Raw genomic sequence first — 15,669 nt, 5'->3', positions numbered from 1 at the left:
TTGAAAGTTAGGCATATTGGTGAATTTAATTCATTTGCAAGTGATGCCACTGATATATGGATTGCTATGGGCAATGTCTATATGTTTTCATAATCATATCCAACCATATTTCACTCTAACTGAAGAAGTAGAAAATTTGGATTTTAAATCATCTGCTGCCAGCATTTCTTTCATGCCTCAGCTGGTAAAGAGTCACAAAAGATGAAATCACACCAGAACGGCTAAGACTAGGACTGATAGTCTTGTTACTAGAAATTTGTAAGTTGTTTTCGTTGGAAACACACAAGGATTCCTGAATGGGAAGACTGGACATTCAAAGGATGCCATTTTGGTGTGTTGAAAACTTTTTTCATCAAAAGGCTGCATTTGGTTCGATGTTTTATTTTGTTTGTTTGTTTGTTTGTTTGGTTTTTTTGAGAATCTTGTAGCAATTCAAATTCATCTGGGAGAAAAAAGGATCAAGATAGGAAGAAATCTTGCAGTCAGTTTTAAATTGCTAGACATCACCTATCAGATACGAAAACATTCCATAAAGCTATAGTAGTAAAACAATATGATACTTAGACAAGAATGAACATCTAGAACAATGGAACAGAATACAGTGAAATACTTTAAAGGCGTGTATTTAAGAGTCACACCTGGATGTTGTAGCTCCACTACCAAATTGATTTTTTATTATTACAGAAGTTACTTACGTCATATAGTTTGTAATATCCCCATGTAAAAAGTCAGGATAAAGTGTTGCACACTTCATGTGACTGTTCAGAGGATTAAATGAGATAATGGCATTCAGCATAGTGTTTGCCAGCAGTGCCTCAGTAAACAGCAGTTCTTACAATTTTTTATATTAACTGAAAAACTCTCTAGTCTGTGTGAATTTATATGTTTCAAGATTGATCTTAAATACTTATTTGAAGAGTTTTTTTTAGTAAACATTGCTGAGATCATTCAATAGCTATTTGGAAAAAAAATAGTTTCACTTTAATAATGTGCCAACTAGATTACTGTTGTGATGAATTCCTTAATGTAAAAAATAAAATAATGACTAAAGATATTGGTAAAATACAGATATAATTATCTTTGGTTACATACAGGACATGTTTGAAAAAGTAAATAAAGCATATGAGTTCTTATGTACCAAGTCAGCAAAAATAGTGGATGGACCAGATCCGGAGAATATAATTTTAATTCTGAAAACACAGAGCATACTTTTCAACCGTCATAAAGAAGGTAAGACAACTGTTATTTTCAAATTCTCATTTATTTTCCAGGTAATCCTACTATATTACTTGTTTCAATAGTGTATTTTAGTAGAATTAGAATTTTTATTGCAAAAGACTCTTGGAACTGTATTTTGAATACAGGAATATTCTAGAGGAAAGTCCGAAATGTTGTTTGTTTTATACTTTCCCTTCTTAACTGTGTTTATTATTTTGCATTTCCAATAGATATTATTATTACTTTTTGAATGACATTTCCATTTTATGAAATTATGTGGTTAGCAGTTTGAAAAACACAAGAATAGATAAAATAGGTGCAATTCAGTGTGCAGCATTCTGCAGCATGTTTGGCCAGGCCTTTTGTACCTTTTTTGGGGTCATAACAGTAGCATCTCAGAAAGGAGTAAGTTAAAAAGCTTTACTGGGGGAGGGTAAGGGAGAAGAGGTTTCTGTGTGGCAGGCATTTGTTGGCTTGAGGACTGAACTTGACTCACAGCGCAAAGTATGAGATTCATTTGCCGTAGGATGGTGCTGTGTGAGAAGGAAAAGAGGACAGGTGGTGGGGGATTTAAGGTAAGTTTGAGGGGTGTTGAGATTGAAAAAAGTGGTGATGTTAGAGTTAAAGTGTAGGGGACAGCCTAAGGATTTAACAGTTGTATCATTAGGGAGAACAGTGATTAACTGATTCACTTCTGCATATGAATTGGACATAACACATTTGTAAATATTTTGGTTATATGACATTTAGCACTCATCAGAATGAGTTTAGAAATCTTTTTTTAGAACTTTTGGTTATTGGCCAGTGGCTGGTAACTATATTAGTCACAAGATAAAGTTGTGACTCACCATTGGTTTGTGTTATAGGGTCATATTACACTTTTCCCACAGGGATTTATACCCAGTGAGTTTCAGAGCAGGAGGCCTGGTTCAACAGGATCTTAAATTACTTTCTTAGCCACATATTTTTGTACATGTCAGTTAGGAAAATCAGGATCTGTAAATGCCAGGATTTCTTCTCTTTTTTTGTCATCTTATTTTAAGGCAGGTTATTAGCCTTGAAAGGCAAAAAGCTTTACACTGATACCAAATGGAATTACGAAGGTATTTATGGAGTCCAAGTCAGTTAGTTTGCATACTCCTGCCTAACAGACCAGTTTTTTTTTTTTTTTAAAGATGAACAGAGTAATTGGGTACCCTGTATATGCCAGCTTTCAGTTTTAGATTTATCAATCCATAGAATGAGCTAAATAGACTTAATAATATTAACTTTCATTTTGTATTTTTTTTTTTTTTTTTTGACTTGCAGAGTGGAAAGTGAGAGAGAGAGAGACAGAGAGAAAGGTTTTCCTTTTGCCGTTGGTTCACCCTCCAATGGCCACCGCGGCCAGCACACCACGCTGATCCGAATGCAGGAGCCAGGTGCTTCTCCTGGTCTCCTATGGGGTGCAGGGCCCAAGGACTTGGGCCATCCTCCACTGCCTTCCTGGGCCACAGCAGAGAGCTGGCCTGGAAGAGGGGCAAACCGGGACAGAATCCGGCGCCCCGACCAGGACTAGAACCCGGTGTGCCAGCGCCACAGGCGGAGGATTAGCCTATTGAGCTGTGGCGCCGGCCCATTTTGTATTTCTGGTATCAGATTATATTCAGTTATTTTCAGATGTTTATTTTAAGTTACCTTAAAATTGCAAAGTACACTTGTTATCCAGAACAATGAATATAAAATATTCACTCTTTTTTTTCAGAATTTTTATTGGTGTGCATCTTTGGCACAGCAGTTAATAGGCCACTTGGGATACTCACACGCTATATAGGCATGCCTAGGTTTAAGCCCCAGCTGTGCTTCCCATCCACCTTCCTGCTGCTGTCTACCCTGGGAGGCAACAGTGATAGTTCCAATAGTTTGGGTTCTTTCTACCCATGTGGGAGACTGGGATTGGTTTCTGGGCTTTTGGCTTCAGCCTGATCTGTCTCTGTCTCTTGCTTTCTGTGCCTTTCAAATAAAAATAAATTAAAAAAAAATTAAAAAATTCTTTTTTCTTTATAAGGAGGTAAGTATCATGAGTGTTAATACTATTTCTGATGTATTTGCCATATCTTGCTCTCTGGGATCAGGTGAAAGATCACATAGACAATGTAGAAAGTAGATGTCCTACAAAGGATCAAAGTAATTACATATCAAGTGCAGTCAGTTTCCCAGGAAATATTTGTTCTCTAGTGGAAACATTTTAGAGAAATCAATGAAAACCTTTGCTGAAAGGAAGAATCCAAGGGATTTTCTTAAAAATAGATTTAACTTTTTTATAAGCTAGAATTAGAGTTTGTTTATGATGTTGAATATTTTACCATTTTTGCTTTTTTAAGACAGTGTAGTTGAATATGGTGTCAAAATTAACTTAAAACCAAAGTTTGTGGTTTTTATTTTCCCAACACTAACCTTTGGTTATTTCAGACTTACAGCCATATAAATATGCAGGATATCCCATGCTAATTCGAACTATAACAATGGAAACTTCAGATGACCTGCTTTTCTCAAAAGAATCACCATTGTTGCCTGCGGCTGCTGAACTGGCTTTCCATACTGTCAACTGTTCGGCCCTCAACGCTGAAGAGCTCAGAAGGGAGAATGGCATAGAGGTGATGTTCTGGTTATCTTTAAGCTAGTTTAGGACAATATAAGACACTTGGGAATAAATAATTCACCAGGCACTACAAATGCAGTTAATGAAATTTTTGCCTATAAATTATTCCAGCAGATAACACAATATGTATTGTAGCACCAAAATTAAATGTGGAAATTGAGCTTTATCTCATAATGTGAGTTGGATTCTATTGGGTTTAAAATTGGTAAAGATAATATTGTTTACCAGTAGTTTACTGCAAACTCTTTAAAGAGAAACCTTTAGGCATCTTTTTTTTTTTTAAACAAATGTTAATTGAGCAAACATTTGGTGCCAAATATCTAACATGAAAAATCTTTAATGTCTGACTCTGTCTCTGCAGGTGTTACAAGAGGCATTTAGTCGCTGTGTGTCTGTCTTGAATCGTTCTAGTAAACCGAGTGACATGTCTGTACAGGTATGGCTAAAGCCAAAGTTACACAAGACTTTAACATATAAGACTTTCACTAGAAGTTGGTTAAAACAAGGATCGCTGAGCTCTACCCTAACCTGAGTTTCTGACTCAGTGACTCTTTCAGGGGCCTAAGAATATACTTTCTGTCAAATCTCCAGTGATATTGATGCTGTTTGTCTGTCTCACATTAAGAATCAGTTGTGAGATTGGCTTTTTTTTTTTTTTTTTTTTGGTCTTTAAAATAATATACTGAGCTCTTTTTTCCCCCTTTTTAAAAAAATTTATTTATTTGAAAGTCAGAGTTACACAGAGAGATCTTCCATCTGCTGGTTCACTCCCCAGATGGCCACAATAGTTGGGCCTGGGCCAGGCTAAAACCAGGAATCAGTAACTTCTTGCAGATCTTCCACATTGATTGCAGGGGCTCGAGCTCTTGGGTCATCCTCTGCTGATTTCCTAGGCACACTAGCAGGGAGCTGGATGAGAAGTGGAGCTGCTGGGACTAAAACTGGCCACCCATATGGATGTCAGTGTTGCAGGTGGCTTTACCCTCTATGCCACAATACTGGCTCCCATACTGAGCCCTTAGTCTTTGTCAGCTAGCTCAGACATTTGTCATTTTGCCATCCTTGTTTCATTTGTCTTCCATTGTTTTCCCTAATTTCCTTCTCTATCTTCCTCCCAAGTTTTGTTAAGGTTATAATAGTTGAAGTCTTGATAGAAAATTCATCAGGAATTCATTAAGATCATTGTAGAGTATATCTTTTTTGTGCAGTCTTTTGCTTATGCTAGCAAATCTAGGAATCAGATCAGTTGTCTCCTTGCTTTTGAGTTTCATCCTGTGTTTTGAAGTACGTTGCCTTGCTGTGTTAACAAGCTGGACAAAAATATTTTTTTTTATTATGAAACAAAAGGTTTATTAAACCTAAATGACTTACATTTACTATATAAACAATGGCAGTCCAGGGTACTTGGTCATTTTTGTCCAGACATGAAAGGGAGTTTTTGAAATCAGTAAATGCCATTTTGAAAAGGGTATTCCATCAGAAATAATTTACCAAGTTCAAGATAGGCCTGTTCAGCAAAATCCAAGTTATCCCCTCAGTACTTTACAAATGAAATTTTCTTCTACTTGTGTCCATTTCCTGGGGCTTATGGACCCATTCATATTCTCCATATTTAGAATCAAAGGTTCCTTTCTGAAGAGATCTTAATTTTTAGGTAAAACGTGGTCAAAGTTCCTGAATTCCTGCTTTCTTTTCACTCTTGAATATCTGTCTGTGAAATCTGAAGAAGATATAATCCCGCTGATTATGGAATGTAGCAGCTTGCCTTCCAATAAACTGAGAATTATGGGGAAAGAGAGAAGCAAACATACGACCAATAGAATGACCTAGCCGTGTTGTAAAATTATTCAGAATCATTTCAGATCTGTGTTCTGTGGGGTCCTTGCCTCTTCTCTTAATTTCTTTACGAAGACTAACACTGCTCATTTAAAAATGAACAGTTGGACCATTTGGCAAATGACTCAAAATCAGTCCATTTGGTGTTTTACGATCTTCATTAATAACAATCAGATCTGTGAAATCTCTTGAAATGCACTGTGGAATAATTTTTTAGAGCCAGTTTGGTATAACTGTGGAGAGCTGTTCACAAAGTTTTACTGCTCTCCCATGAGGTCTATCTGATGTTGTGATGAGAATCTTGGGAGAAGTTTGTCTGTTGAAGTAAGAAGCAAATTCATCTGTAGCTTCATCATAAGCAACCTCTTCATCATTAGGGTCTACTATGGTTTCATCATACATGTGCTGGTTGTCAATGGTCTTAGGTACAGGCTTTGTTGGAACCTTATCTCCAAGAGCCTCTCTCAGTTTTTTAAGTTTTTTCTTAACTGCCAACTTTTCCTTGCACTGCTGCTGCTTCCACCGCGTGAACATTAAGTGTCGCCGCTGTTTGTTCTTAATCTCGGAAATGCTGAAACCTGGGGGAAATGCAGCCGCTTTCAGGGGCTGAACCCCACTTTCTGTCGCCTCATCCCCAGCGACTGTAGCCTCCTGCGGTTCTTCGGTAACGGCTTTCCTTTTCAGATTTTTCTTCCCCCCACTGCCGGTCTTATCCGCGGCTTTCGCCATTTTCTTTGGTTCCCAAAAATATTTTGATTCAGAGGCAAGCAAACTTTTTTGGAAAACATCAGAGAGTTAACATTTGAGACTTTGGGCTTCTTCAGACCCCATTTTACATATTTATTTTGTATAGTCCTGTAAAAACCAATCCCTAGCAGTACAAAAGCAAGCCATTATCATTTTGGCCCATTGGCCAACAGTGGCTGTGATTTGATAACCCCTTCATCTATACGTAATTTTAATGAGAAGGACCGGTGATTCAATAGAAATACTGTGCTTGATTTTGGAGTACCATGTGTATCATCAAGCATTATTTACAAAGCTCTGCTGATTTGATTTGTTATGTCTCAGTTAAGGAATGCACGCATGACTCCCCTTTTTTCTCTGCTCTGTGTTGCCTGTAGGTGTGTGGACACATAAGTAAATGCTATAGTGTGGCTGCGCAGTTTGAAGAATGTCGTGAGAAGATCACAGAAATGCCCAGCATCATCAAGGATCTCTGTCGGGTGCTATATTTTGGCAAGGTAGAATTCATCTTTAATGTTTTCTGGTTACAGTTTGCAATGGATTTTCCTATCAGAAAACCATTCCCCAATTTATAAGGAGGTTGTTTTCTCTAAATTATTTGTTAGTAAATTATTTGAGTTTCTGAAAGCATTTTTCATGGAAACTGCTGTAAATTACAGCTTTGTTCCTAGGCTTGTCACAGAGTAAGTCTAAGAGTGACAGGTCTAAACATTACAAGTGAGGCATTGAGGAAAGGGAAGGCTGAACTCAATAAATTTAATAAAAGTAAAGGATCATGTTAAAACCTGAAACTCAATAGAATTCACTCATGCTTGGTAGGAAAGGCTTCCAGAATCTGAGAGCTTACTGTCTCTTCCCAGTCTAAAACTGCTGAGGGAAGTTCACTGTGGTTAGATTTTGGAGAGAAAAAAGACTTTCTTCCTAGAAAACTGGGCAGAGTGAGAGTTACGTTAAACAGTTTGGAGGTGCTAATGCTGTAGTAAAATACCTAGAAGAAGGAGAATCTAATGAAAATATTTCCTCAACTATATATCTACTTCATGTCCTTAAAAGCAAATAGTAGGAATACAAATTCTGGTATAAAGAAGTAAATCATTATACCTGCATGAAAAAATATCATTGAATATTTAAGAAAACTAACATGCGAATTGCTGTTGAGGCCTTACAATTTATTTTTAAAAATTAAAGATGCGGCCGGCGCCGCGGCTCACTAGGCTATTCCTCCGCCTAGCGGCGCCGGCACACCGGGTTCTAGTCCCGGTTGGGGCGCCGGATTCTGTCCCGGTTGCCCCTCTTCCAGGCCAGCCCTCTGCTGTGGCCAGGGAGTGCAGTGGAGCATGGCCCAGGTGCTTGGGCCCTGCACCCCATGGGAGACCAGGAAAAGCACCTGGCTCCTGGCTCCTGCCATCGGATCAGCGCGGTGCGCCAGCTGCAGCGCGCCAGCCGCAGCGGCCATTGGAGGGTGAACCAACGGCAAAGGAAGACCTTTCTCTCTGTCTCTCTCTCTCACTGTCCACTCTGCCTGTCAAAAAAATAAATAAATAAATAAATAAAGATGCAAGAAATGATATAGGGAAAACCTTATTACAAGTCTTTTAACGCTAGTTTCAAAGTTAGTAGTTGTGGTCTCCCACCAGATGGCACTTTTTATTTTTGACTTTAAAGGATCTGGCAGTCAGACTTAAATTGAGAGTGCAAGTAGAAGGATTAAATACCTTGTAAAAATAAGACTGCATTCACAACCAGTATTCTTTTGAGACTTTTATGTTATTTTAGCTGTGAATATTAACTCTAATATTATTATTCTCTTAAGAGTATTCCACGAGTGGCTGCTCTTGGGGTAGAATGTGTCAGTTCTTTTGCTGTGGATTTCTGGCTACAGACACACCTGTTTCAGGCTGGAATTTTGTGGCATCTGCTTGGTTATCTGTTTAATTATGATTACACACTAGAAGAGAGTGGCATTCAGAAAAGTGAAGAAACAAATCAGCAGGTAACTTTAACATTGTTTTAATTTGAACCATAGACATAATTTGTTGCTAAATTAGTGCAAAGCAAAACTTCAGCTGTTCAGAACCCCCAAGGGATAAAATATGTCTTTCAAGATAACAAAGCTTATTTCTCTTTAAGTATTGTAAGGTTTTATCTGAACTGCTGTGCTTAAAATATTCAGGACAAAGGAATTTTCAATAATGTACATTAGATATAATTTAGTAGTTTTTAATTACTCTGTGTCAGCTTTGTAATTGCAAAATTATTGTATAACAGGGAAATATGATGACACTACCAGGCCATTGGAGCTAGCTTCCCCCAACACTTGTGTACTTGTTTGGTTTTTTAGACATTTTTCCTGTGTCATTTTCATTTATTCTTATTGTTGATCCTGTCAATGTTGCTTCTAGCAAAGTCTACCTACCAAATGTGCAGATTCCAGTTATTTACAAAATGTCACATTGAGCATAAATGAGAACATAGATTATAATGGTATTTCCATCAGAAGGATAAGCTCAAATGTATAAACTTTCTGACATCAGTTCTGGGGACTTGTGCCCTCTTTTTTATTTTTTTTTTATTTTTGATAGGCAGAGTGGACAGTGAGAGAGAGAGACAGAGAGAGAAAGGTCTTCCCTTGCCGTTGGTTCACCCTCCAATGGCCGTCGCGGCCGGCGCACCGTGCTGATCCGATGGCAGGAGCCAGGATCCAGGTGCTTTTTCCTGGTCTCCCATGGGGTGCAGGGCCCAAGCACCTGGGCCATCCTCCACTGCACTCCCTGGCCATAGCAGAGAGCTGGCCTGGAAGAGGGGCAACCGGGACAGAATCCGGCGCCCCGACCGGGACTAGAACCCGGTGTGCCGGCGCCGCAAGGTGGAGGATTAGCCTATTGAGCCACGGCGCCGGCATGCCCTCTTTTTTGATTTGCTTTTTGCAACTGAAACATGTTCTAGTCTGTATTGATTCAATTATACTCTGTATTACCAATGTAAGATAAGGTCTTAATTTTTTTTTTTAATTTTTTAAAGATTTATTTTATTTATTTGAAAGAGTTACAGAGAGAGGTATTCAGTTTTTAACACATTCAATATAATTTAAAATATAATTCTAAGAATATAATGATAATTCTTCCCTCCCTCTCATTCATTCATTCATTTTTGAGATAACATTTTTATTTTTAATCTTGAAACTTTTTGATTAAAAATTTTAAAAGACATGTAAAAGTTATACATTTTTTGTTTGTTTTTATTTATTTTTATTTTATTTTATTTTTTTTTAACTTTTATTTAATGAATATAAATTTCCAAAGTACAGCTTATGGATTACAATGGCTTCCCCCCATAACGTCCCTCCTACCTGCAACCCTCCCCTTTCCCACTCCCTCTCCCCTTCCATTCACATCAAGATTCATTTTCGATTCTCTTTATCTACAGAAGATCAGTTTAGCATACATTAAGTAAAGATTTCAACAGTTTGCTCCCACACAGAAACATAAAGTGAAAAATACTGTTTGAGTACTCGTTATAGCATTACATCTCAATGTACAGCACACTAAGGACAGAGATCCTGCATGAGGAGTAAGTGCACAGTGACTCCTGTTGTTGACTTAACAAATTGACACTCTTGTTTATGGCATCAGTAATCACCCTAGGCTCTTGTCATGAGCTGCCAAGGCTATGGAAGCCCCCTGAGTTCACCGACTCTGATCATATTTAGACAAGGCCATGGTCAAAGTGGAAGTTCTCTCCTCCCTTCAGAGAAAGGTACCTCCTTCTTTGATGACCCGTTCTTTCCACTGGGATCTCATTCGTGGAGATCTTTCATTTAGGTGTTTTTTTTTTCCCCCAGAGTGTCTTGGCTTTCCATGCCTGAAATACTCTCATGGGCTTTTCAGCCAGATCCGCGTGCCTTAAGGGCTGATTCTGAGGCCAGAGTGCTGTTTAGGACATCTGCCATTCTATGGGTCTGCTGTGTATCTCACTTCCCATGTCGGCTCGTTCTCTCCCTTTTTTATTCTATCAGCTAGTATTTGCAGACACTAGTCTTGTTTATGTGATCCCTTTGGTTCTTAGTCCTTTCATTATGATCAATTGTGAACAGAAATTGATCACTGGGACTAGTGAGATGGCATTGGTACATGCCACCTTGATAGGATTGAATTGGAATCCCCTGGTATGTTTCTAACTCTACTGTTTGAGGTAAGTCAGCTTGAGCATGTCCCGAATTGCACATCTCTTCCCTCTCTTATTCTGGTGACTTGATTAGCCCTCGCCCTGACTGTTGATGAACAACTTAATATGTTATCCCTCTTAGTATTTTTTTTGTTTGTTCTACTTAATACTTTTGGTTGAATACTGTAATCAATACACAGTTATTCTTAAGTGCTGAAACTTAACTGAAAAGTGATCGCTGTTAAGTTCTTAATTTTTTTTTATAACAGGAAGTAGCCAACAGTCTTGCCAAACTAAGTGTCCATGCTTTAAGTCGCCTTGGAGGGTATTTGTCTGACGAGCAAGCAACCCCAGAAAATCCAACCATACGGAAAAGTTTAGCTGGCATGCTGACACCCTATATTGCGAGAAAACTTGCAGTGGTTAGTTCTATTGAGGTATGTGCTTCAGAGGTAACCTAGGTTTTAATGAAGAGCACAAGTTCCTTTTAATAGAAAAAGAACACAATAACATAGGTTACTGTAGAAAACTGAAACACTAAAAATATTCACAGGCTTTTTCTCTCAGCTAAGAACTATAGTTTATCGTGCATTGATTCTAAATATCAGCTGTGTAAGTTCATTCTTTGCAAGAGTAAAAATCAGCTTCATGTTTTTTTCCTGTACTTTGTTCTCATCTGTGTGATACATTCTGCTGAATAAAACATCCTCCAGAAATACCAACAAGTTGGTGACAGCCCTTGATTTAAAAAAAAAAAAAAGAGTTTTTTTGTAACACTTCAAAATTAAATTTTGACATGAGTTTGGTGTGGATTTTAAAAAATTTTTTATTTTAAACTTCTAAGTCTCAGAGTTTGATGATTTCCCTAACCATGTATTTTTTTCAGTCATTTACTTAATCTACTAGTTAACTTTTTTGAAAACAGTGATTGATGTTATGTAAGATAGAGGTCATCTCCTCCTATCATAGAGTTCTGTAAGTGTAAAATGCAAAAACATAAACAATCAGGTGTTTAAGGAAGTGTAAAATGTCTACATTTACTGTTAAAATGGAGGAGAGCTGAGTAAAGGGCAAGCACACTGGATAGCTCAGCTGTCATAATCTGTGTGACACAACTCCATATCATCAACCTTGAATCAGGGCAGCCAAGAAAATCTGAACCACTTTTGTCACCATAAATGATTTCCCTTTGGTATAGGCATGTGGTGCATTGTGTTAAACTGCTGCTTTTGGGACACCTGCATCCCATAATGCAGTGTCTGGGGTCGAGTTTCACCTCTGCTTCCAATTCAGCTTATTGCTAATGTGCCTGGAAGGCAGCAAACGATGGTCCATGTTCTTCAGTTCCTGCCACCCATGTGGGAGACTTAAATGGAGTTCCTGGCTCTGGGAATTGACCCAGCCCAGGCTGATGCAGGCATTTTTAAGATTCTCTGTTTCTCTCTGTTTGTCTGCCTTTCAAATAAGTAAAAAAAGAAATTCTTTTCATAGAGGTATGCTTTATAAAAGCTTGGATTTTATTCTCATATATATGTAGGCAGTATCTGTGATTTTTTTTTTTATTTTTTAAAGAACTAGGCTATTGTTTTTTTTTGTTTTAGAGTAATTTATATATTTGAATATTTGAAAGGCAGAGTTTCAGAGAGAGAGAGAGAGAGAGAGAGAGAGAGAGAGGGCTTCCATCTGCTGGTTCACTCCCCAAATGGCCGCAGTGGCCAGAGCTGGGCCAGTTTGAAGCCAAATGGATGTAAGGGACCAAGCACTTGGGCCATCTTCCAGTGCTTTCCCAGGCATATTAACAGGGAGCTGTACTGAAGTGGAGTGGTTGGGATTCGAACTGGTACCCATATGGGATGCCAGCTCCTCAGGTGAAGGTTTTAACACTACGCCACCATGCCAACCCCTGTGACTGTTTTTAAGCTTCTAATTTACTGAGTAAACGTTTATTAAATAGTTGAACAGAAATGTTGAAATTGTTGAAGTCAGACTCAAATTTGAGTCCCAGTTTCACTACTTATTTGTTGTGAGACTGGTGACAAATCAGTTGATCTTTTGTACTCTTGGTTTTTCTCATCCTCAAAATGACTAGTATCAATAAACTTGCTGAAATTATTGAGCTTCTTGTTACTGAGATTCATTATACTTAAGATACCTCTTACAGCACATTGCATATATTAGACATTTTTAATAAATGACAACTTCAAGTTTTTTTCAAAATGTTACAGAACAATAATATTCTGTCTCCTAGATTTTGAAGATGCTTAACAGCAACACAGAGAGCCCCTACTTGATATGGAACAATTCTACAAGAGCAGAACTGCTTGAATTTCTTGAGTACCAACAAGAAAACATGATTAAAAAAGTATGTTATTTTATAATTTCTTGAGTGACTCATAATAATATCTCATTGTTTAGCACTTTAGGTACTTTAACAAGTTATTTTAGTTCAACTTAAATTCCTTGTGATTGAGGCCGGCGCTGTGGTGCAGTGGGTTAATGCCCTGGCCTGAAGCGCTGGCATCCCATTTGGGCAATGGTTGGAGACCCGACTGCTCCACTTCCCATCCAGCTACGGCCTGGGAAAGCAGTAGAAGATGGCCCAAGTCCCTGGGCCTCTGCAACCCTGTGGGAAACCAGGAAGAAGCTCCTGGCTCCTGGCTCCTGGCTCCTGGCTCCTGGCTCCTGGCTCCTGGCTCCAGATTGGCACAGCTCCGGCCGTTGCGGCCATCTGGGGAGTGAAACATTGGATGGAAGACCTCTCTCTCTCTCTGCCTCTCCTCTCTCTGTGTAACTCTGATTTTCAAATAAATAAATAAATCTTAAAAAAAAAAAAAAGGAAATTCCTTGTGATTGCAACCTGGATCTTCATTGGGACTATTTTTCTCCTACTCCTTTTTTTTTCTTTTCCTCAAATACAAATTTACTTGGTATTTCAAACTATGATATATTATCCTGTCTCTTTTTTATTAGAAGTTCTATTTTCTAGTACTTCCATTCAGTTTCTTTTTAAAAACACAATCCAAATGTGTTCATTTTGTAACTCTATTGCCTTATATCATAGTAAGCCAGATAACTTGCATGGTGTGAAAACAGCTAGTGTGATATTTGATTTATGAACTCTTTCTGGGATGCTTTGTTGGTTGGCCTCTAATCTTTTGAAATTTTAAAATGGGTTATCATAGTAATCTTTGGACTAGAAAATTTTGACATAATTCTGCTTATTTCAGAGTTGTATTACTGGTTATAGATATCAACATGGCATTGAGTGCTATAGTATATTCTTCTTCTCTGGACAATGGGTCGAGGTCTTAAGTTATTTATCAAGTAAATTTTTAAACTGAATATGAATAAATTTATAAAACATACATTAATGACATATCTAACCGTCTATTTTCATTTTTAAAAAAGGGTGATTGCGATAAAACATATGGATCAGAATTTGTATACAGTGATCATGCCAAAGAACTTATTGTGGGGGAGATTTTTGTTAGAGTGTACAATGAAGTCCCTACTTTCCAACTAGAGGTAAGCTCCCTACTTTAAATTTTATCTGATATCTTTGATATTTGTTAGCAAATGCATCAAATTTTTTCACACTGGATACATTGACGTAATACCTATTCTTTGTAAAGTGCTTTCCAAATTTAGGTAAGAGAAAGGGTAATCATTTATGGTTTATGAGCCTCTTTATTTTGGTTTCTTTAAGACCCGAGTTCTGTGTTAAGTCATGAATCAGAAGTTATTCCTTGCTAAACTGTTCCTTATACCTTAGTCATAATGCTACCCAACTATATCCTGCACAAATATATAGCACATGTGCCTCTAGCTCCCTGGTTGAAGTATAACATACTCCATTATGTAGAATTCAGACCACCACACAGAAAGCATTGTCTCTCTGCTTATTATAAGAAAATACAGGTTGAGGACAGATTTTTTTTCTCTTTAGAATATGACTGGAATTGTGAGGGTTCCTAATTACATCCAGAAGAAAAAGAAGAGTTTCTTTTCTCATGCTGGGGAAATCATGTAGGAATTCTTTGTTTTTTGGAAGGAGTGGCAAAGATTTGGTGACTGGTTTCTAAGTAAGGGGAAGTGAGGTTAAACCTTAGAGTTTGCTCCAGGAAAAAAGGAAGGTGTTTACTGATCTGTAATAATATGTTCCTTATCACAGAATAACACATGCAGATAACTTAAGCAGAACAAGTTAAGTGATTTGTAAAGTCCTCTTGAACACTATCAATGCTATCCTTAAATTTATATTGTTAATATATTTATATACACATAATTTTTACTTAAAAATATAACCAAATTATAGAAGTTACATATCATACTGTCAGCTTCTTTGATTGGTAATGAGAAAGAGGTACTCTAGTCCCAGAATTATTCCAATGTAGTAATAATGTAAATCAGATCTCTAAAAATTGAGAATTACTTTCTGATGCAGCTAGGTTTTGTTTCTGTCCCTCTCCACAGTGCATAGGCATATTTGTGTGTTTGTATAACTTAATCATGTTTATTTACTTGCACAGCTTGAAGTTTTGATTTTTCTGTGTTTATTTTTGTTTTTCCTATGGAGTCTTTGTTACAGGTTTTTTCTGAGTGCTTATATGTTCTAAAATATTTTCTGCTTGACTTAGGTTCCAAAAGCATTTGCTGCAAGCCTGTTGGATTTTGTAGGTTCCCAGGCCCAGTACCTCCACACATTCATGGCTATCACACATGCTGCAAAAGTGGAGTCAGAGCAACATGGAGACCGATTACCAAGAGTGGAAATGGCTTTGGAGGCTCTGAGAAATGTCATAAAATATAACCCAGGTGTGTGATTGTGCCCTTGTTCAGTAAAATCCATATAATAGAGAAGCCCTTAAAATTCTGATTCTCAATCAGGATAATTATACTTGGTTATATTGTTAGTATGATATAAAGGGGAATTTATATCACAATATTTTTACCTAGGAACAGCAGGCTGGGGAAAGATGTCAAGGTGCCATGTTTAAAAGACATCATATCTTTCTTAAAAATGAATCTAAATGAATCAACAAGCAGAAGAGTTTGACTATAAA

The 15,669-nt window shown here is 37.6% G+C and overlaps 1 protein-coding gene and 1 pseudogene across 9 annotated transcripts in view; one reads left to right on the top strand and one right to left on the bottom strand.

The window, feature by feature from the left end:
* Positions 1–15,669, top strand: part of DNAJC13 (DnaJ heat shock protein family (Hsp40) member C13) — a 135,997-nt gene that overhangs the window by 86,016 nt on the left and 34,312 nt on the right. For all 8 annotated transcript variants that reach the window (XR_016233295.1, XM_008249241.5, XM_089332250.1 and 5 more), the window contains 9 exons: positions 1,095–1,230; positions 3,670–3,854; positions 4,221–4,295; positions 6,820–6,939; positions 8,256–8,435; positions 10,876–11,043; positions 12,855–12,968; positions 14,015–14,131; positions 15,244–15,421. Coding sequence is in view for 7 of the 8 variants with exons in the window: in XM_008249241.5 (XP_008247463.4) it covers positions 1,095–1,230; positions 3,670–3,854; positions 4,221–4,295; positions 6,820–6,939; positions 8,256–8,435; positions 10,876–11,043; positions 12,855–12,968; positions 14,015–14,131; positions 15,244–15,421 (1,273 nt within the window). In the remaining variant the exon portion in view is untranslated. The remainder of the gene's footprint in view (positions 1–1,094; positions 1,231–3,669; positions 3,855–4,220; positions 4,296–6,819; positions 6,940–8,255; positions 8,436–10,875; positions 11,044–12,854; positions 12,969–14,014; positions 14,132–15,243; positions 15,422–15,669) is intronic.
* LOC100352719 (ribosome production factor 1 pseudogene) lies at positions 5,284–6,566 on the bottom strand (annotated as a pseudogene). Its single transcript, XR_016233296.1, has one exon. The product of XR_016233296.1 is annotated as a ribosome production factor 1 pseudogene (transcript).

Source organism: Oryctolagus cuniculus, chromosome 4 (assembly GCF_051225735.1).
Source record: "Oryctolagus cuniculus isolate XC-2025 breed Fujian yellow rabbit chromosome 4, ASM5122573v1, whole genome shotgun sequence".
Classification (NCBI taxonomy): domain Eukaryota; kingdom Metazoa; phylum Chordata; class Mammalia; order Lagomorpha; family Leporidae; genus Oryctolagus; species Oryctolagus cuniculus.
The sequence above is the reverse complement of the archived record's forward strand: the minus strand, read 5'-3'. Positions and strand labels throughout refer to the sequence as shown.